General features: G+C 53.6%; 3 protein-coding genes across 11 annotated transcripts in view; 2 read left to right on the top strand and 1 right to left on the bottom strand.

Moving 5' to 3' along the window:
- The window catches only part of NHERF2 (NHERF family PDZ scaffold protein 2), a 35,895-nt gene extending 33,320 nt beyond the window's left edge, over positions 1 to 2,575 (top strand). For both annotated transcript variants that reach the window (XM_074552709.1, XM_074552708.1), the window contains exon 7: positions 105 to 2,575. In XM_074552709.1, coding sequence (XP_074408810.1) covers positions 105 to 263 — 159 coding nt within the window. In that variant the 3' untranslated portion in view covers positions 264 to 2,575. The remainder of the gene's footprint in view (positions 1 to 104) is intronic.
- Positions 827 to 9,776, bottom strand: NTHL1 (nth like DNA glycosylase 1). 3 transcript variants are annotated; one of them, XM_005495799.4, is made up of 6 exons: positions 9,631 to 9,776; positions 8,612 to 8,835; positions 6,311 to 6,481; positions 5,547 to 5,706; positions 4,301 to 4,406; positions 827 to 3,778 (listed from the first exon to the last, which is right to left on the bottom strand). In XM_005495799.4, exons 1-6 carry the CDS (start codon positions 9,683 to 9,685, stop codon positions 3,655 to 3,657), a joined length of 840 nt encoding a protein of 279 aa, XP_005495856.2. In that variant the 5' UTR covers positions 9,686 to 9,776; the 3' UTR covers positions 827 to 3,654. The 3 variants fall into 3 exon arrangements, with proteins under 3 accessions (XP_005495856.2, XP_074408811.1, XP_074408812.1); XM_074552710.1 differs by having other exon boundaries at positions 9,601 to 9,732; XM_074552711.1 differs by having other exon boundaries at positions 9,613 to 9,730.
- The window catches only part of TSC2 (TSC complex subunit 2), a 35,803-nt gene continuing 25,995 nt past the window's right edge, over positions 9,723 to 19,530 (top strand). For all 6 annotated transcript variants that reach the window (XM_026798363.2, XM_026798362.2, XM_026798361.2 and 3 more), the window contains exons 1-17: positions 9,723 to 9,835; positions 11,145 to 11,302; positions 11,828 to 11,914; positions 12,508 to 12,618; positions 13,220 to 13,364; positions 13,492 to 13,609; positions 14,068 to 14,116; positions 14,440 to 14,565; positions 14,869 to 14,942; positions 15,288 to 15,414; positions 16,035 to 16,178; positions 16,386 to 16,523; positions 16,716 to 16,819; positions 17,604 to 17,685; positions 18,545 to 18,700; positions 18,832 to 18,948; positions 19,404 to 19,526. In XM_026798363.2, the coding sequence (XP_026654164.2) occupies positions 11,165 to 11,302; positions 11,828 to 11,914; positions 12,508 to 12,618; positions 13,220 to 13,364; positions 13,492 to 13,609; positions 14,068 to 14,116; positions 14,440 to 14,565; positions 14,869 to 14,942; positions 15,288 to 15,414; positions 16,035 to 16,178; positions 16,386 to 16,523; positions 16,716 to 16,819; positions 17,604 to 17,685; positions 18,545 to 18,700; positions 18,832 to 18,948; positions 19,404 to 19,526 (1,839 nt within the window). In that variant the 5' untranslated portion in view covers positions 9,723 to 9,835; positions 11,145 to 11,164. The remainder of the gene's footprint in view (positions 9,836 to 11,144; positions 11,303 to 11,827; positions 11,915 to 12,507; positions 12,619 to 13,219; positions 13,365 to 13,491; positions 13,610 to 14,067; positions 14,117 to 14,439; positions 14,566 to 14,868; positions 14,943 to 15,287; positions 15,415 to 16,034; positions 16,179 to 16,385; positions 16,524 to 16,715; positions 16,820 to 17,603; positions 17,686 to 18,544; positions 18,701 to 18,831; positions 18,949 to 19,403; positions 19,527 to 19,530) is intronic.

Below are 19,530 nucleotides of genomic sequence, written 5' to 3'. Positions count from 1 at the left end.
TGCTGTGCCATGGGGTGATCCTGGGGCTTTGCAGCCTCTCTGGTGCCCCGAGCAGCCCTGGGCACTGCAGTGCCCGGCCGTGCTGGCAGCTGTGTCCCTTCCAGGACGGTGACACGGACAAGAAGGACCCGTTTGAGGAGAGTGGGCTGAGCCTGAGCCCCACGGCGGCCGAGGCCAAGGAGAAGGTGAGGGCCAAGCGAGTGAAGAAGCGAGCGCCGCAGATGGACTGGAACAAGAAACGGGAGATTTTCAGCAATTTCTGAGCCCTCCCTCCCGCCCAGCTCGGACCTTTCTGAGGTGCCTACGCCTGTCCTTCGGTGTCCACGTGAGATGCTTTGTGCTCTGCTCTTCACTGGTTGCTTTTACAAGGCGTATTTTAAAGCCCTTTTTATTTTTATTTTTTATTATTATTATTGTTGTTATTATTATTATTATTGTTACTCACCAGCGATTCTCATAAGAAAAATGTGACCAAAGCTCCTTTTCTTGCTTGCTCTGAGCCTGGCTCCGGCTGCCTGCCGTCCCTGTTCTATGAGAAAGGACTGGAAGAATTTTAACTCTTGTTTCTTACCTGCAGCATTTAGGCTTCTGTTACTTCTTTTTTTTACTTTTTACGTGGGGTGTTTTGGCTTTGTGGGTGTCCCAGGCTGAGCCCCGTGGGATGCTCAGTGCCCCTGTGGAAGCATCTCATGACTCATGGTGGGGGTGCCAGGAACCCCCTCCCCAGCTCCCCAGCATCAGCTGCTCCCACCATGGGAAAATGGACTGTGGCTGGAAATTGTTTGTTGGCTTTGCTCTTGAAGCAAAAATATTTGTTTTGTTGGGGTTTTTTTTTGTTGTTGTTGTTTTTTAATGAAGTCCATGTGTTTCCAGTTAGTTTAGGAACCTCCCCCTCAGCAGCAGCTCCTGCCCAGGCAGTAAAAGCCCATTAAAAGCCCATTTTCATCCCAAGCAGCTCTGCAGAGGGGGGAGGGTTTAAAAGCAAACCCCAAACCCTGAGAACATAGCTCTCCCCCAATGCAGCCGTGGATGTGGCAGGAGAAGGAGGAGCAGCAGGGCCAGCCCTGCCCCACGGAGCACCAAGATGAGAACCACGAGATGCTGCAAACCCCTCTGGGCAGGCCTGGCTGTGGGGCAGCTCCCACATCTGCTGCCAGGAGGGAGCCCAGGGATGCAGCTGGGTTGGTGTCCCCAGCCTGGCAGTGCCACCGTGGGAAGGACATCCTCCAAAGGAATCCTCCAAAGGAATCCTCCGAAGGAATCAACACCCTCCGGAGCCCTGGGTGTCCCTGGGGCTGCAGGTGCAGCAGGCTCTGCTGTGATAGAGGGAACAGCACCCCTGGCCTCCTCCAAACCCACTCTGGCCATTCAGAGTGTATCTAAAGCACTACAGATGAGTCCATTTAAGCTCTTTATTGTTCCCTCTGGCTGTGTGGGTGAAGGTGGCCCAGCTGAGCTGAGGGAGCAGAGCTGGGTTACAGGGCTGGGGCTGCCCCACTGCTCCCCTGCCCCTGCAGGACCCCAGCCCTGCTCTGGGGAGGGACTGGGGGCACAGGGCCCCTGTTCCCAGCTGGGATCAGTGGATGGGGGCTGAGCACAGAGCTGTGGCTGTGCCCTGCCTCCCTCAGCCCCTCAGGGATGGAGGCCCTGGCTGGGCAGCGTGCTGTGGGTGTGGGAACGGCTCTGCACGGATTTCCCAAGGAATCCCCAAATTGTGGAGCTAAAGGTGCCTTATGCCATGCTCTGCTGTCCTCAGTAGGGGCTGGGGCTCAGCACAGGGTGTTGGGCTGCCCTGGGCAGCAGCTGGTGCCCCGGCCTTGTGCTGCTGGCAGGAGAGCGTGGAGAGCCTCAGGGTGAAGGAGATGAGTTCTCTTTATGAAAGTGATCTTTGAGGATTGTCGATGGGCTGAACAGGTAGGAAATAATGGCTTTGGAGAGGAGCTGGTGCAGGTTTGGCTGTGGGTGAGGAGACAGGACATGGGGGTGATGGGGATGTGGAGAGGCTGCCTCCCCTCGGGGCTCTGCCATTAACAAGACACCTCTTCCCATCCCACTTCAAGCTACCTGCTCTCTCTTTGTCCCCCAAAATACTGTTTTCTCTGTCTGGGTGATGTTTGGCAGGAGCCCCTCTTTCACATGCTGTGCCCACATTGCCAAACCCCGGCAGTGCCCGGGCTGTGCAGGGCAGAGCAGCCCCAGGACACCCTGGTGCCCATCAGAGAGCACAGACCTGGTGTCAACGCCCCATTCCCCACCCCAGACTGCTGGACTTGAGGGGGGAAAGGAAAAAAAAACCCTTGTGTAGTGTTGAATGTAGATCAAAAGAAATCAGGCGTGCAAATCCGTGTTGGTAAGATTGCAAATCTTAATCTGTCAGTGCAAGGAAACTGCTCCTGGTTGAAGCATTATTGCATTCCTGACATCTTGTTGTAGCTCAGTAGTAATTATTCAGTTCCTGTACATTTAACTTGGAAAAGAAAAATCAATAAAGTCTAAGGCTGGCAGCAGCATTGCAAACCCATATGTACACTGTAATGTCAGTAATAAACTTGGTTTGCCATGTACCCAGCACTTATCTGCTCCTTCCTCAGCTGCTCAGGGAGCGCCGGGCGGAACTGCAGCCCTCCAGCACATTGTAAACTTTGCTTCCTCTTCGGAGAGGAGCTGGAATTACCCTTTGAAGCTCCACAATGAAGTCAGCACTGCCCTTTCTTTGAAGAACAAAACGCAGGGGTGGTGCTGTCCCTGCCAGCTCCTGGGGACACAGCCCGGCTCCCGTGGCTGTGTGACCCTTGTGGCACACACAGAGTGGCACTGCTGCTGCTGTGCATCACCCAGCACCCAGGGATTGCTCATCCAGCAGGGATTCCTCTGCTCCTGCCTTGGGAAGGCTCCAGGTGCACCTCGGGCTCACCAAGGCTGGAAAAGATCTCCAGGATCATCAAGTCCAACCTGTGCCCCATCCCTGCCCTTGTCCCCATCCCTGCCCTTGTCCCCATCCCTGCCTTGTCCCCATCCCCAGAGCTCTGAGTGCCACATCCAGGCCTTCCCTGGACACCTCCAGGGATGAGAGCTCCACCACCACCCTCCTGGACAGCCCATCAGTGTTTAACAACCTTTCCCAGGAAGGAATTCCTGCTGCTGTGCACCCTGGATGTCCCCTGGCCCAGCTCCTGTCCTGTGTAGGTTCTGTGGCAGGGCTGGGCAGGTTGTGCTGCCTGTTCTGAGCCTGGCAGAGCAGGGTTGCCATGGTTCAGCCCTGCTCAGGTCACCCACGTTCGTTCTCCTCCCCTCAGCCAGTGCCACACAAATGCCAGCAGACCTCGTGGGTGCAAAAAGCCCTCACCACCTTTATTAAACAATATTTACAAGCAGCAGCAGCAGCTCCCTGAGGACAAAGCTTTTCCCTGCAGTGACTCAGAGTGGCACAGCTGGGCTGTGCTCAGCCATTCGGCCAGGCTGGAGCCTGCAGCTCTGTCCCAGCAGGATTGCTGCCTCTCCAAGCCCCTTTTCCCTCTGCAGAGCTGAGCCATGGCCGGTGGCTGTTCCTGGAGCTCCTGTCCCTGCAGCCACACTGCCAGCCCTGTGCCAGGCCCAGCTCCAGCAGGGCTCAGCCCAAGCAGCTCTGTGGCTCTGCCAGGGCTGGATGGTCCCTCAGGGTCTCCTGGCAGCAGGGCAGATGTCTTGGTTGAGGCACTGGCTGCAGCGAGGGCTCACAGGCAGGCAGGTCTGCTGCCCAAAGCCCACCAGGAGCCAGTTGATCTCCTTCCAGAGGTCCCTGCAGTGAGGGGACAAACAGCACCGTTGCCATGCAGCTTGGAAAGGTGAGAACAGCCTGTGGTGCTAATGGGATCCCTTTCTTTCCCCTTCTGTCTGTCCCTCCTGGAGGTGAGTCCCAGCCCTGCTGGAACAGCCCTCCCAACCTTTCCTGGTCCTGCTGGGCTGGGGGAGCAGTGCCTGTGCTCAGGCACGTGCCAGGTGTGGGGCTGCCCCTCTGTGCCAGCTGTGTTTGATACTGAACATCAACCACCACTGAGGCCAGCATCCAGCCCTGCTGCTGACGCCACTGGGCTCAGCAAGGAACAGCACCTGGCCTGGGTCATGCTAAACCTGGCAAGGCGAAAATCAGGGGTCAGGAGCTGCACTGGTGGTGACTGATCCATCTGATAACAACAGAAACACCACACAGGTGAGATATTGCTGCTGTGGCTCTGGCAGGGGGGAAATCCTGCGAGCCTGGAAGGAGCAAGGAGCCAAAATGCAGCCCCAAGCAGGGCTGAGTGCAGACACAGGGCCTCACCTGGGCAGCCACTCCTCCAGTGCCACCCGAGTCTGCTCGGGGCTCTTGGTCTCCTTCTTCACCCACTGGAGCCTGTTGGAGATCCTGTGCACGTGGGTGTCCACAGCTGGGGAGGGAGAGCCAGAGTTCAGTTGGGGCAGGCACAGAGAGAGACAGAGCAGAGCCCCAGGTGCCTGTGCCAGCCCCAGGACACAAGGACAGAGCAGAGCCCCAGGTGTCTGTCACAGCCCCCAGGCTGCCCCTGGGGCAGCAGGAGCACCCAGCTGGATCAGAGCACAGGGCAGGGGAGCCTCACGCCAAGAACAAACATTTTCTTCCCAGGCCTGCAGCCAAAAGCATTTGGGGTGGGTGTCTGTCTGTCCCTCCCCAGGCTCACAGAGTCCAAATCAGCCTCTCCCAAGGCTCCCCAGCCCCATGGAGCAGGCACAGGCCTGGCCCCTGCTCCCTCTGCACGTTCCCATCCTCCCCGAGTTTCAGCTGAGTTACGCAAACTGTGCTCTCTGCCCCTTCCTCTGCCCGCATGGAAAACACATTTCATAATACCCACCAGCAGAGAGGGCTTGGGAGGCTTAAAGCAGTGTTTATAATGTGCTTTGAGCTCAAAAGCTCTGCATGCAAAGTGTATTATTGTTAGATCAGCGGTGATAAACCTGTCTCTGGGGCTAATTGGGCAAAACCCAGGAAACTGCTGTAAACAGGAAGACTGAGCCTTGCCTCCCAAATCAAACCCGAGCACACAATTATTTGGAAAGCACTTGGCTGCTTTGGCTGCCTCTGGACTTCCCTCCCCCACAGCAGGAGAACAACAGACCCCAAGGGCTGCTGGATGCAGGGCAGGGGCCACGGCCTGTCCAGCTGATGGTCACCATTGGGGCTGCAGGCTCCAGCTCCCACCCACCCGCCCCTCCTGCCGTTCCCAGGGCTCTCCCATGCAGCAGCACATCCTTCTGGAACACTCCTCTGTCCCCAGGGGCCCCGGGGCAGGACCTGCAGGTGATGGTCCAGCCCCATCTGGCACCAGCTCCCCAGGGCTGTGACTTCCCTGGGGGATGTCTGTTATCAGATTTGGGGAGGAACAGCAGCTGCTCACATCCTGCAGCTCCCCGGGTGAGTGCTGAGGGTCACATCGTTCTCCCACCCAGATACTGAACCAAAGGGGTGTCAGCAGGCTGTGGGGCTGCCCTGCTGCCCCTCTGCCTGGGGATGGGCTGGGATTTAGGAGAGGGGTGGGAGAAGCACAGGTTACCTATCCCAGCCACGCTGTCCCAGGCTATGTGCATGGCCAGATGAGCCATTTTGGGCCCAACTCCTGGCAGCTGCACCAGCTCCTCCACAGTGCTCGGGATGTCCCCTCCATATTTCTGCTTCAGGATGGCCGTGGTCTGCTTGATGTACTTCACCTTGTTCTGCAAAACCAAGGGGAGAGGCACACAGTCCAAGCTGCCCTGCAACACAGGGAAACAGACACACAGCCCAGAAAAGCGACCATTCCTGAGTGTGTGTCACAGGTGAGGCCACACATGGGAGCTGTGGAGGAGACAGAGCCTCGGCTTCTACATGAAATGAAAATGCTGAGAGCTGGGAGCTCCAACCTCCTCCTGCACAGGCCCTGCAGCCAACAATCCCATCCTGCTGGCAATACAAAGTGCCAAAACTGGTGTCAAATCCAGCTTCTAGCCTGACTCCAGGGGAGAGAAGAGGACACAGGGGTTCTGTGTCTGTGTGGCAATGCTGCACTCACCTGTCACTACAGGACATGAAACAATGCAATGTGGACACACTGCTCTTTTCAAGGCAAAAAGAGACTTTTCAATTTTTGACTCTAACATTTATAGATTTCTAAAAGTGACAGTGGACCAGAGGGTGAAAGTGCCACCTCTCCAATGACACTGGACAAACCAACAATCCACCAAATTTCTCTTCTTCTATAAAAACCAGAAAACAATACGTTATTTACATGAAACGCGAAAGAAAGCTTAGAAAACCCTAAAAGAGCAGAGCAGCACTGACCCTCCAGAAGCCCACGGGGTAGATGATGTGGCCCAGGCTCTCCTCATCCATCTGCAGCACGCTGTCCACGGTGAGGCCGCGCCGGCGCAGGCGCAGCATGGCAGCGCTCGTCACCTGGTCCTTGGTCTGGCTGGACAGCATCAGGGCCAGCAGCACCTGGTACCGCCTCACCTGGGGACACAGGGGGCACTGACACACCTGGGGGGATCCAGCAGCTCTGCACCACCCTCAGGGCAGGCTGTGCTCCCACCCTTCAGCCCTATCCGCCTTCAAGAGACTGGTAGGCTGCAACAGGAATAATCCATAAGCAACAGGAATAGTCCAGAACCCACAGGAATAACCCATAACCTTCTAATTCCACCACACCATAAAGGAGAAAAGGAACACACCTTCAAGCTCAGCTGTCAGTTCCTGTGAGAGGACAGGGAGCAGCTCTGCCTGCTGGAATACTCCTAAGACAGTGCTGAGCCACAAAGGGCTGGAGAAAGCTTTTCCTGAGGATGGCATTCCCAGGAGAGGCACAGGATGCACAGGCACAAACAGCCAATGGTTTTTCATGCAATGTCTGCCCTAAGCAGCTTTTGAAAATCCCAACCCTTTCCCACCAGGCTGCAGTAGGAATTGGTGTCTGGCTCCAGTGAGCTCCTCAGGGAACCAAATCTGAACAACTGGGATGAGAGACTGGGAGAAGGAGACAAATCCCAGGAATTCCTCTGCTGCCACGCAGGGTTTAGCCAGGCCATCACCTCCTGTTTCCCAATTCTTTCTTCCCAGATGTGATTCCATCCCACCAGGGAGAGGAGGATGATGCAACTAACCCAAAATGACCTGGGCTAACATGGGACACAATCCTCCCTCCAGCTCTCCTGCAAAGTTTACAAAACCAGGTGCACCAGGAAAAATCCCTGCATGCGTGGAAACAGGATAATCTCAGGGTACAGAGAAATGGTGTGAGGAGTGAGGGTTACAACATCCACTTTTTCTTGGAAGCAGCAACGCAGCTTCCCCAGGGAAGAGAAGCTATTTCCATGTGGTCCCCCAGCTGCCAGCCCACGCGGCTGAGAGCGTGTGATGCTGCCTGGCTCCGGGGTCACAGCTCATCCTTCTGCCCAGGGAGCAGCAAGGACAGCATTCCCTGTGCCAGGGCTGTCCAGCTGTGTCCTCCAGAGCCCTCCCTCAGAGCCCACTGCCCCTCTGGATGATCCCCACATTCCCACTCCGGAGGCTCCTGCTGCTCCAAGCCCATGGGGTTGGATTACTCAGTCTTCAGTCATTTCCAACCCTATCAATTCTGGGGTTCTGTGATCCCCACATCCCCACTCCAGTGCCTCCCACTGCCCCTCCAAGCCTGCCCCACACATTCCTCTGCATTCCACAGCCACCTTGCTGGATACCTTCCCTGGACTCCTACAGAGTTTTTTAAGGAAAATAAGAACATGGCTTCACGCCCTGCCAGCCTGCTCCATAAAGCAGCACTGCCCCTCACATTCATCACATCCTCTGGGACCAGTCCCAGCCCTAATCCTGATCCAGTTTCTGTCCTGGAAACATCCCAAGTGGGACAGATCCAGGGGCAGCAGGAGGGCGAGGGAGGCTGGGTTATCCTGTGCCTGCTGGAGCTGTCACCCATGGATGCTGTTACCCGTGGATGCTGTTCCCTGTGGGAATGCTGTTCCCTGTGGGAATGCTGCTCCCTGTGGGAATGCTGCTCCCTGTGGGAATGCTGTTCCCTGTGGATGCTGTTTCCTGTGGGAATGCTGCTCCCTGTGGGAATGCTGTCACCCGTGGATGCTGCTCCCTGTGGATGCTGTTCCCTGTGGGAATGCCATTGCCCATGGATGCTGTTCCCTATGGGAATGCTGCTCCCTGTGGGAATGCTGCTCCCTGTGGGAATGCTGTCACCTGTGGATGTTGCTCCCTGTGGATGCTGTTCCCTGTGGGAATGCTGCCCCCGTGGGAATGCTGCTCCCTATGGGAATGCTGCTCCCTGTGGGAATGCTGTTCCCTATGGGAATGCAGTCACTCCTGGATGCTGTTCCCTATGGGAATGCTGCTCCCTGTGGGAATGCTACTCCCTGTGGGAATGCTGTCACCCGTGGATGTTGCTCCCTGTGGATGCTGTTCCCTATGGGAATGCTGCTCCCTGTGGGAATGCTGTTCCCTGTGGATGCTGTTCCCTATGGGAATGCTGCTCCCTATGGGAATGCTGCTCCCTGTGGGAATGCTGTTACCCGTGGATGCTGCTCCCTGTGGATGCTGTTCCCTGTGGGAATGCTGCCCCCGTGGGAATGCCTGGGTTACCTCTGGAGGCGCGCTGGTGTCATAGCACCTGTGCACTCCCATCTCATCCACGGGAGCATCCCTGCCGCTCCTCATCTGGCGGATGCGCTGCAGCTGCTCCCGCCAGCGCGGCGGCTCCCAGCGCGCCTCGGCCCCCTCGCCCTGCCCTGCTTCATAGGCAATGGCCACGCTCTTCCTCCTCCTGCTCTGCCTCGGCACCGCGGGCGTGCGCTGGAGCTGGCTCCCTGCATGGATGGCAGAGATTCCAGGTTCAGGAGAGCGGCCTGCACAGAGCTCGGTGACAGCCCCATGTGCCACCAGCCGCCCAGGGGACCCTGAGCAGGGCGAGTTCCCTGCCCTGAGTCCCAGCTCAAACACTGAGCATCCCCCGGCCCCGAGCAGAGCCAGCAGGGGCAAGGGAGGGTGGAAGGACCTGTGAGACAAGTGGCAACAGGTGACAGCAGTGGGGTCACTGGTCACACCATGGGGACAGTGTCCCAAACACAGGCGAGGCTGCTGGAGGAGCATCCCCAGCCCGGGACAGACACATCCCTCGCTCCGAGTGGGACGTGACAAGGACACCCAGCCGCTGTCCCAGCCATGCCGGGGCCTGGTGCAGCCCCAGCACACCCCGATCCCCCCTTCCCGTACCAGCGATTCCCCCTCTCCCACACACCCCATGTCCCCGATCCCCTCTTCCCGTACCCCAGGAAGCCGTGATCCCTCCTTCATACTCTCCATCTCATCCTGTATCCTCATCCTCTGACCCAGACCCCCATCCCCTATCAGTACCCCATCCCCTGCCCATACTCTGATCCTCTGTCCGTACACCCCATACCCTGTTCTGCACCCCATCCCCTGCCTGTACCCAATTCCCCTATCCATACCCCATTCCCAGTCCCGTACCCCCATTCCCTGCCCGTACCCCATCCCCAGTCCCATTCCCTGCCCGTACCCCATTCTCTGCCCGTACCCCATCCCCAGGCCCCTACGCCATCCCCTGCCCGTACCGTGCCCCGTACCCCGTCCCCTGCCCGTACCCCCGGTGCCCCCGGCCGAGCGCAGCCGCCGCAGGCCGGGCCGGGCCGCGCTCATGGCGGCCCCGCGAACTACCGGGCCCGGGGCGCACCGGGGCTGCCGGAACGGGCGGGGCGAGCGCGGGGCGGGGCCGGCACCGGGCACCGGGCACCGGGCCCCGAGCGGAGCGGGCCGGGGGCGGCGGGACCGGGCCGGGCCGGGCTCGGGGTGAGTGACGGGGGAGCCGGCACCGGGAGGGGACCGCGCTTTGGGGGCGCGCTGCGTCCCCGCCGTGTCCGGGGGCCCGGGCTGTGACCCGCGGTGTGTTTATTGGGGTCTGAGTGTGACCCCCGTTGTGTTTGGGATCTGTAGTGTGATCCCCGGTATGTTTGGGGTGTGGAGTGTGACCCTCGCTGTGGTTGTTGGGGACTGGGGTGTGACCCCCGTTGTGTTTGGGGTCTGGCGTGCGATCCCCGTTGTATTTGGGGTGTGGAGTGTGCCCCCGTTGTGTTTGTTGGGGTCTGGGGTGTGACTCCCATTGTGTTCGGGGTCTGGGATGTGTCCCCCGTTGTGTGTCCCTAAGCGCTTATGGTATATCCTGGCTTGGGGTGGGTTGTGGCATGTTTGGATTTGGGGTGGGATGTGGCATATCCCGGCTTCGGGTGGGATGTGGCATGTTCGGGCTTGTTCAGGGGTCTTGGGGGACAATGTGCCATCACCCGGGGTGGGTTAGGGTTGTGGGGGTCCCCAGGGCGGTGCACTCCAAATGTCCCTGTGGTCAGAGGGCTGGGTCTGTCCCTGGGGATGGTGGGCAGGGGTCCGTGGTGTGTCCCCGGGGATGGTGGGCTGGGGTCCGTGGTGTGTCCCCTGGTGACACTGGGCTGTGTCCATGCCATGTGCCCCAGGATGCAGGGACAGGCTGTGTGCTGCATCCCCAGGAGCAGCGGGAATTGCTGTGCCAGGCTATGGGAAGGCCATGGGACGTCCATGGGGCTCTGGGGTTGTGCAGGGTGCTGTGCCCAGGGCCAGGGTCCCCAAGGGACAGTGGGTCGGGCAGGGGGAGGCAGTTTCTGCAGTTGTCGTTGTAATGCCATCCCTGTTTTTGCCCATCTTTCCCTTGCCATGGCAGCACTTGGATGTTCCAGCACTCAGATTTGTGAGTCCTTCCTCACTTCCACATCAACAGCACAGCACAGTGTGCTTGGCCTTTGCTTGGGGAACAGGTGTCCAGCTCACACCCTCCAAAAACTGTGTGCACATGGACATGCTGCAGAAATCATCCTGTGTGCTGGGCTGGGCGTTCAGGGCTCCCAGGAAAGGGTGTCCCAAACACCCCTGTTCCATGGGGGATGCAGGTGCTGAAGGCAGGAGCAGCACAAGCTCCTTGTGTTTCTCAGTGTTGGGCTTCTCCCATGTTTGAAAAGGCTCAAGCACCCAAGCTCTTTGGAAAAGCCTGGTGTGATGCTGTTATTGGGGTTTCCCTGCTGAAATATCCCCCTTGTAGTTCCCTTACCAGAGGCCTGTTCTGTGTTTGCAGGGCCTCAGCGCTGAGCAGCCATGGCAAAGCCTCAGAGCAAGGACTCTGGGCTGAAGGAGAAGTTCAGGAACCTCCTGGGGCTGGGAACATCGCGGGGAAGCTCCAAGTCTTCGGAGGGCAAGCAGACAGAGTTCATCATCACTGCAGAAATACTCAAGGTGTGAGAACTGAGTGGAGTGAAGGTGGGAGTGGTGCCTGGGGTACCTCAGCTGAGGGGATCCTGCTCCTTTCCTGTTTTTTTGGCACTCAGTTCCTCTCCATCATTCCCTCTCCTGATTCTCTAGTGAGCTGGATGTAGAGCTTACCTACTTTGCAGCTCCAGCATTTGAGTTATTCACTCTTTGAAAGCTTTAGAAATATTTGTTGTGTTGGGTTACAGGCTATTTCCCTGTCCTTTTGATTTTTTATGGTCTGAGCTTGATGAAGTTTCTGTGGTGGCAGTTTCCACAAGCTGGGAACTGTTTCTGTTTTATGCAAACCTTACAGTGCTGTGGAAATGAAAAATAAAATAATTGATTCCAGTAATTGGTACCACAAGTCTTTAAGCAGAATAGTTGGCACACGAGGAGGAAAATGCAAAAAAAAAAAGGGAGAAGGAGACCAGAATTCCTTCTCCCCTTGGAGAAATGGATATGTGTTTCTGGTAAGATAAACTGTTAGCTTATTTCTCCATTTCTTTCCAGGAACTGAGCATAGAGTGTGGATTGAGTAACAGGATACGAGCAATCAGTCAAATCTGTGAAGTGGCAAAAACCAAAAAAATTGAAGAGGTGAGTTCCAAAGTGTTCAGTGAGTATTGGAAGGATGGAAATGTAAGCAGCAGCTCTCAGACTATCGTAAGGGACTCCTGTTGTTTAGAAAGCATTTTAGAATGGGTGATCCCTGGCCACTTTGTGCTGTAAAAGGGAATTTGTCTGCCCAGCCTTCCTCTGCAGCAGAGGGGATGGAGCTGTTGGGCTTCCTGCACCATCCTGGAAGGAGAATGCTGGGGATATTGAGGACAGCTCATGGGAGATGATGTTTAGAGAGGTTTCCTTATCTCCTGACTTGTTAATAAGCATCCCCCAATTGGTTTGAACTCATCTTGTAGCTGGGTGGAAGGCTTCTGCACAAATATTCCCACTTGCAGTGAGTGTGGAATGAGAAATTGCAGTTCCTGGGGTGTAGGGCTGGATTTGGGGTCTCCTGGGGTTGGTCTGAGTATGTGACCAGGTGAGTGAGTGTCCCTCAGAGCAGAGAACCCCGCACGTGGAACCCCTGGGTCTTGGTCATGGATTGCCATCGCTCATTGTGCCCTGCTGGCAGAGCTGAGCTCTCCTGCCTCACACTTTTGCCGTGCTGTTGGTGTTTGCTGTGCCCCCAGCACGCCGTGGAGGCCGTGTGGAAGGTGGTGGCTGACATGCTGCAGCCGGAGCGTCCCGCCGAGGCCAGGCACGCCGTGCTCCACCTGCTCAAGTCCATCGTCCAGGGACAGGTGACAGCAACCCCACGGGGCGGGGGACACTGACCTGAACTGGGCTTTGTGCAGGGGGGAAATGGGAAAAGCACCAGGGAGCTCTTCTCTGCAAAGGTTCATATTTGTCATTTTGGTTGTGTTTCATAAATGAGAAGAGGAAGCGCTTTAGTTTTAAGTCTCGGTTTGACCTCACAGCAAAACGTTTCATACAGCTCATAGAAAGCTGTTCTGGTTTGGGGTAACGCTCTTGAGAAAGAGGAAATACTTTGGGTTAAGTTCAGCATAATTCAGCAGATTTTATGTGGTCTTTGCCCAGACCTTCTAGTCCCAGTTTGCAGCTGGTTTTGATGTTTCAGGTATGCAAGGGGTTCTGTGTGAGACACTTCTAGCCTGGCCAAGTTCAGCACACAAGGAATTCTTCAGATTTCCCAACGTGTTGCACAAACATGGGGCTGAATCAGCCCAAAGTTGTCATTGTCAGTGTTGTGAGAAGGCAGGGGGGGTGCTTATGAAGGGAATAGGCATCAATTCAACAAAAAGCTGATTTAAAGCATGAAGATTACTGAGGTATACCTTGCTAATGACCAGGCCTTAACCCCTTCCCTTTTTTCATTTCCAGGGTGAGAGGCTGGGGATCCTCAGAGCCCACTTTTTTAAGGTTATTAAGGATTATCCCTCCAATGAAGATGTGCACGAGCGGCTGGAAGTGTTCAAGGCTCTGACGGAGAACGGGCGCTACATCACCTACTTGGAGGAGGAGCTGGGTGAGCATTGTCCCAACTCCTCTTCAGTCTGGGGGGGAGAATTCCAGGCAGAGACACCCAGTGATAACAGAAAAGGGCATGGTGTCATTCCTGGGGAGAAGGTAACAGGGTTTTTTCCCTTTTTTAGCTGATTTTGTGCTGCAGTGGATGGATGTTGGGCTGACGTCTGAGTTCCTCCTGGTTCTGGTGAACCTGGTGAAATTCAATAGCTGCTACCTGGAAGACTACGTAGCTGACATGGTCCAGTAAGTTGGGTTTTTTAACTCCTACCTGCTTATTCCTGGCAAATTAGAGAGAAAGTTACAGATCAATACACAGACAACTGGGATATTTTTGTCCCCATCTGGATCTGTTTCGTTCTAGGTGATTTCTGACAAATATTTGATTTTCAGTTCTTGTGGTGTTTAGGTTTGTTTTAGTTTAACTAGATGTGCTTCTCCCATTCCAATTCCATGGGGTGGGCCTGTTTGCATTGCTTAGTCTCACAAGGGTCTGTGCTGTTGCATTACCTGAGCTGCATTTAAGTCTCCCTTTGTAAAAGAGATTGCAGAGCTCAGTGTCCCTTGGGCTGTCACCTCCATTGCCCCGGAAGGGCAGTGAGGAGTTAAATAGCATGGCAATTAACCTGACTGCTCTGGCTCTTTGTAATTTGCCTAAAATCATGTGGAGCAAACAATTCTAATTAAATGTTCTTTCTTAACAGCAAGATCTGCCTTTTGTGCATTCAGACTTCATCATCTATGGACATAGAGGTCAGTGATCTGAGCTTCTTTTAGTACTGCAGAACTCTTTGAAGTTCTTTGTAACTTCTACAAACAAAATCAGAGCATCAGACTCTGGGTTTATTCTCATCTTTCAAGAGAGCTGATGCAATATTATGTTATTTGTAAGCCAGTAAATCTCATACGCCAATAATTTATTCCAATGCAAACAGAGCATTAATCAATTTGATAAACGAATTGACAATGCTTTAAAAAAAAAAAAAAAATCTTCATCCCTTTTGACTTCCAGGAGATTTCCTGGGTGTGCCAGGTGTGGATTTGACCTGGCTGATTGACTTTTGTCTTTCCCAAAGATTTCCTTGCAAGTCCTGGATGCAGTTGTCTGCTACAACTGCCTGCCCTCCGAGAACCTGCCCGTGTTCATCATCACCCTGTGCCGCACCATCAACGTGAAGGAGCTCTGTGAGCCCTGCTGGAAGGTCAGGAACCCTGCTTGCTTTCAGGAATTCACCCCTGGATGAAGTGTCAGGCTGACCTGGGCCCATCTGCCACCAGTTTCAGCTTGGTTTGAAGAGTAATTAAAATTAAAACTTGTTGAAGTGTTGAGAGATCAGCTTCTCATTAGTGCAAGTCGTGCCGTGTCCGTGGGATTCTCCCCTGGTTTCAGCTGCTGTGACAGGGAAGGGCAGGACATGTTTACTCAGAAGCATGGCCATTTAATCCGTGTTTAGGCGCTGAGTGTTTGACCAGCTGGGGATTGAGGCGTTCTCTCTGCATTGCAGCTCATGCGCAACCTCCTGGGGACCCACCTGGGACACAGTGCCATCTACAACATGTGCAGGATCATGGAAGACAGGTAAGGGAGCAGCAGCCAGGAATCCAGGGAGCTCAGTAAGGGCCTGGTGAGATGGATGGGGAGTCACCAACCTCAGCAGGACAAGCTGAAGGTTCTGGTGCTTAGAACTGATTTCCCTTTCTAGTTATGCTGCTGAAGCGCTCATTTGGGGCATTTCTGAATTTAATTTCCCTCTGTTTAAAGTTGTGGTGAATGATTTGCTGCTTTTCATGTTTGTCCATTGCTGTGCAAGGCCCTGATGTGTAACAGCTGGGAATTCCTGTTGGGACAGTGCATATTCCTATTGACTTTGTATGCTGAAATAATTGTGGCACGGTCTGAATCTTCCCTTCCCCCTGTCCTTAGATCCTACATGGCAGATGCAGCCCTGCTGAGAGGAGCTGTGTTCTTTGTTGGGATGGCTCTGTGGGGGGCTCATCGCCTCAACTCCCTCAGGAACTCCCCCACTTCTGTGCTGCCTTCATTCCTCAAGGTAGGATGGGGTGCTGGGCAACTTTTTGATTACTTGGATAAATTTAAACCAAAAACGTGCCCCCCTACACCGGAGGGATTTTTGTAGGACTGGAGGACAAGAGGAAGAAATTGGGTGTGGGGTGAAACAGTAAAACAAGAGGATTTGTGTCTGTAGCTGAGGCCTCCTCCTTGCACATCTTTGGCCAGAAAAGCAAAGTCTGGATCCTTTCTAGCAAATACCTACATTGTGGGTGCTTTACCTTAAAAAAAATAAAATAAAAAACAACAACTTTCACTCTTCCCAGTGGATGGTACAAAAAGTGAGGGAGGGTGTCTGCAGGGGAAGCCTCAGAGCTCTCAAAATTTCCTCATCTGGGTGCCTCAAGCAGGAATTACTGCCTTTAATCCCCTTGTCTGCCTGTAGGATGGGGCTGTGTCTGCCATCTGAGGCACAGCTGCTGGCAGGAGGGCAGAACTGCTTTGAGAAGGTGGCTCTGTGCTGTGTGTGCAGGGACCCAAAGGGATTTATCTCAGGCCTCCAGGCCGATTCCCTGATTACCAAGGCTTGTTGCATTTGGGTGCAGAGGGTTTGAGGGCTCTGCTGCCCCCCTGCTCACTGATGAAGGGCTTTGCTTGCAGGCCATGACCTGTCCCAACGCCGTCGTGTCCTACGAGATCGTTCTGTCCATCACACGCCTGATCAAGAAGTATGGCAAGGGGCTGCAGGCTGTCACCTGGGACATCCTGCTGGACATCATGGAGAGGCTGCTGCAGCAGCTGCAGGTGCGTGCTGGGCCTGCCTGCAGGTGCTTTCAGTGCCAGGGCTGTGCCATAAGTCATAAATGTTTGTGCACTGGGGGGAAAAGGGGAGCTGAGAAAGGCTTCGCCCAGTTCTCACTGCTGTGGTTCTCTCAGTTTTCTGTTTGTGTTTAAAATTAGCACTTTTTGGCAGGGTGGAACTCTTCCAGGAATGGTTTTGTCTCTTTTCAGGTTCTGGAGAGCCAAGAGCTGAAGTCCATTGTACATGATCTTCTGACCACAGTAGAGGAGCTCTGTGACCAGAATGATTTTCATGGCTCTGAAGAGAGATTTTTTGAGCTGGTGGAAAGATGTGCTGATCAGAGACCAGTAAGGCTTTTATTATTGTCCTCCTTTTGGATCTGTTCTGTTACAGCTCAAGTTTGAGTGTCCTAAAATAGGAAATGGTCAGAAAACCCCAGCAAGGACTTCCATGAGCCTTATTCCCATGGAGGGGGTTGGGGAAATGGATTTATTATGTTTACTTATGCAATTAAAACATTGCTTGGTCTTTCCATGAAGGAATCTTCTGTGTTAAACCTGATAACATACAGAGCTCAGTCCATCCACCCTGCCAAAGATGGCTGGATCCACAACCTGCAGCTCCTAATGGAGAGATTCTTCAGGTAGGAAATCATAACTTTGGGAACTTCTTACTTTCAAGAAGCACTTTCAAGTGTTCCTTGCCACCTTGTCATGCTAGATAATTTTGTTTTCTGAAGTTCTAAGTCAGTAAGTGGCTGCTGAGAAGTGTGGTAGTCCCAGGGCAGAGCACATGAAAGGACTTCTTTAACAGAAGAAAATCTTTCCACTGAGTTCTTTATGCTGCTTTTTTCTCCTTCTCTTTCATTCCATTCAATACTATTCCAATTAGCTTAGGCAGTTTTGTTCCACTCCACAGCACTTTGTAGTTCTGACACCAAACAAGATTTTCCTGTTAAGCATTAGGGTTGCATATGGTTATCCAGTATTCCAGTTATCTGGTTTTGAATTGGTGCTCCCTCAGGGATTCTGTGCTCTGAAACATCAACCCAGAGCAATAACAAACTTGTCTCCTCTGTGAAATGCTGCCAAAGAGCAGCTCTTCCTCAGTGCCATGTGTTTGCTTTTAAATTCGCTCACCAGAGCACTTGTTCTTCTGACATGTGCTTCCTAGTTTGGATTGGAAATGGGAAAGTGCAATTACAGGTCTGCAGAAGGAGTGAAAGCTGACCTGGGATTTGAATTTCCAATTGTTCTTGAATCTGATTTCAGGTGTAGAGACATTAACTCAGGGCTCAGCTGATCTCTCACAGTTGCTGCTCCAACTCTGAAAAAGTTTCTTATTTACCTTTAGTTTTAGTTTTCCCCATTCCCTAAATACCAACAACTCTTCTTTTATTCATTTTGGATTTGCTTTTCTTGTTTTAGGAACGAGAGCCGCAGTGCTGTTAGGATTAAGGTCCTGGATGTGCTGTCCTTTGTGCTGAGCATCAACAGACAGTTCTATGAGGTGTGTTTGCCTGGGGCCAGGTGAGGTCTCAGGTGGGGGGAAAGCCTTTGGTAGAACATTGTCCTGGGGGTTTCAGGTCCCCTCTGCCCGTGGGGAAGGCACAGCCCTGGGCTCTCATTCCCACACAGAGCTGTTTCTTTGGGATGCTTGTGGGGGGATTTGCCATTATTTGTCCTTAGCTGGATACAGAAATGTGCAATTTGCAGTGGGAGCTGCAGGGTTTTGAGGGCAGACCTGGTTGTGTTTTGGCTTCCCTGTTTTAAGGCTGTTAAATCCATGTCTGTGTTGTTTTGGCAGGATTGACAGTTGATGTGAGAGGTGCAAAGCTGATTTAAAAGCTTTGTAAAAGGATGGGGACTGGACATATTGAGCAGTGACTGGTCTTGGTGCTTGCAGTTTAACTGCTGTCCAAGATGGAAACTCTGTGAGAGAGAAGTTGGGGATATCCAGGGATATTTTGATCTCCTCAGGATGTGGATCTCACTTTAGGATCTCCTAAAGTGTCAGAGGGCAGGAAGGGGCAGAGATGCTCCTTGGGTTTATTCAAGATTTGTGAAAACATGAAGCTGTTGGAGTTTCCTGTCTCTCTCAAAGAACCAAGGCCTAGAAATCCCTGTCTGTTTGAGCCTGGGCTGTCAAATCATAGGACAGACAAAACCCAAAGCACTGAAAAGTTCAATAAAGTCACAAATATCTGGAGGGATGGCAGACAGAAATACCTGTGGGATGGAAGGGGAGGTGAAGGAGTGAAGCAGTGGAGGAACAAGCCTGGTACCAGAATAGCTGAGCTCTTTTGTTTGCATTTCTTTCTCTAATGTGCTGAACATCTGACAGCTTAGGAGGGTCTGTCCTCTTGCAGGAGGAGCTGATAAACCTGGTGGTGATCTCCCAGCTGGCTCACATCCCAGAGGACAAAGACCACCAGGTCCGGAAATTGGCCACTCAGCTGCTGGTGGACCTGGCTGAAGGCTGCAACACTCACCACTTCAACAGCCTGCTGGACATCATTGAGAAGGTGAATGAAACCTCCAGGGCTGGCAGCTTTCCCAGCAGGGGTGACTTCCTGAGGCTCTGAGGCTTCCAGCATGGAAACAGAGAAAGGATGTGCTGCAGGTTTCAACCACGTGTTGCTTTTCTCTTTCACAGGTGGCTGCACATTCTCTGTCATCTCCCTCTGAACTGGAAGAGAGGGACTTGCTGTCATATTCAGCTTCTCTGGAGGATGTCAAGACAGCAGTTCTTGGGCTCCTGATAATTCTTCAGGTAAATGCTGCAGAGCATTAAACACAGATTGTTCATAATACTCTTCTGCTAGACTTGGCTTTTTAGGTACTAAATATTCTGACTTTTAACTATTTAATATTTGAAGTCTTGTTTTGGTCAGTGCTTTGATTTTGAGCCCTGTGGGACTGTTTGCTAAATGTTGTATATTCTTAACTCCCACTGCACAACCCAGATGAGCACATTCTCCTGTGTGGAGGGAGGATGTGGCCATAAATTAGCAGAAAGGAGGAGCTGATAACCTTGAATAGATTTAATAGGTCTGTTGTGTTTGGGCAGCATGTCCTGGGCTGTTCTCTGGAGCAGCTCTGGATCTTTGCAGAGGTTCCTTGCAGAGCCATACAGCGAGGATGAAGCTTTTGCTGCCTTTCTGCAGGAAGTGGCAGTGCAGCCCCAGGGGTGTGACAGGGCTGTGTGTCTGTGTTTCTGTGCTGCAGACCAAGCTGTACAGTTTGCCCTCCAGCCACGCCACGCGCGTGTACGAGATGCTGATCCAGCACGTGCAGCGCCACTACAAGTTCTGCTACAGCCTGCCCGTGGCCAGCAGCATCAGGCTGCAGGTAG

The sequence above is a fragment of the Zonotrichia albicollis genome, chromosome 16 (assembly GCF_047830755.1).
Source record: "Zonotrichia albicollis isolate bZonAlb1 chromosome 16, bZonAlb1.hap1, whole genome shotgun sequence".
In the NCBI taxonomy this organism is placed as follows: Eukaryota; Metazoa; Chordata; class Aves; order Passeriformes; family Passerellidae; genus Zonotrichia; species Zonotrichia albicollis.
Note: the sequence above shows the minus strand (reverse complement) of the source record. Positions and strands in the feature narration are given on the sequence as shown.

Excerpts from the sequence above, each read along its gene's own strand:
- NTHL1 (XM_074552710.1), bottom strand. The coding sequence starts at position 9,685 with ATGAGCGCGGCCCGGCCCGGCCTGCGGCGGCTGCGCTCGGCCGGGGGC. Across the intron at positions 8,836-9,600 it reads GGGACGGGGTACGGGGCACG|GGAGCCAGCTCCAGCGCACG; the intron begins GTACGGGCAGGG and ends CCATCCATGCAG. Across the intron at positions 3,779-4,300 it reads CTGGAGGAGTGGCTGCCCAG|GGACCTCTGGAAGGAGATCA; the intron begins GTGAGGCCCTGT and ends CCCTCACTGCAG.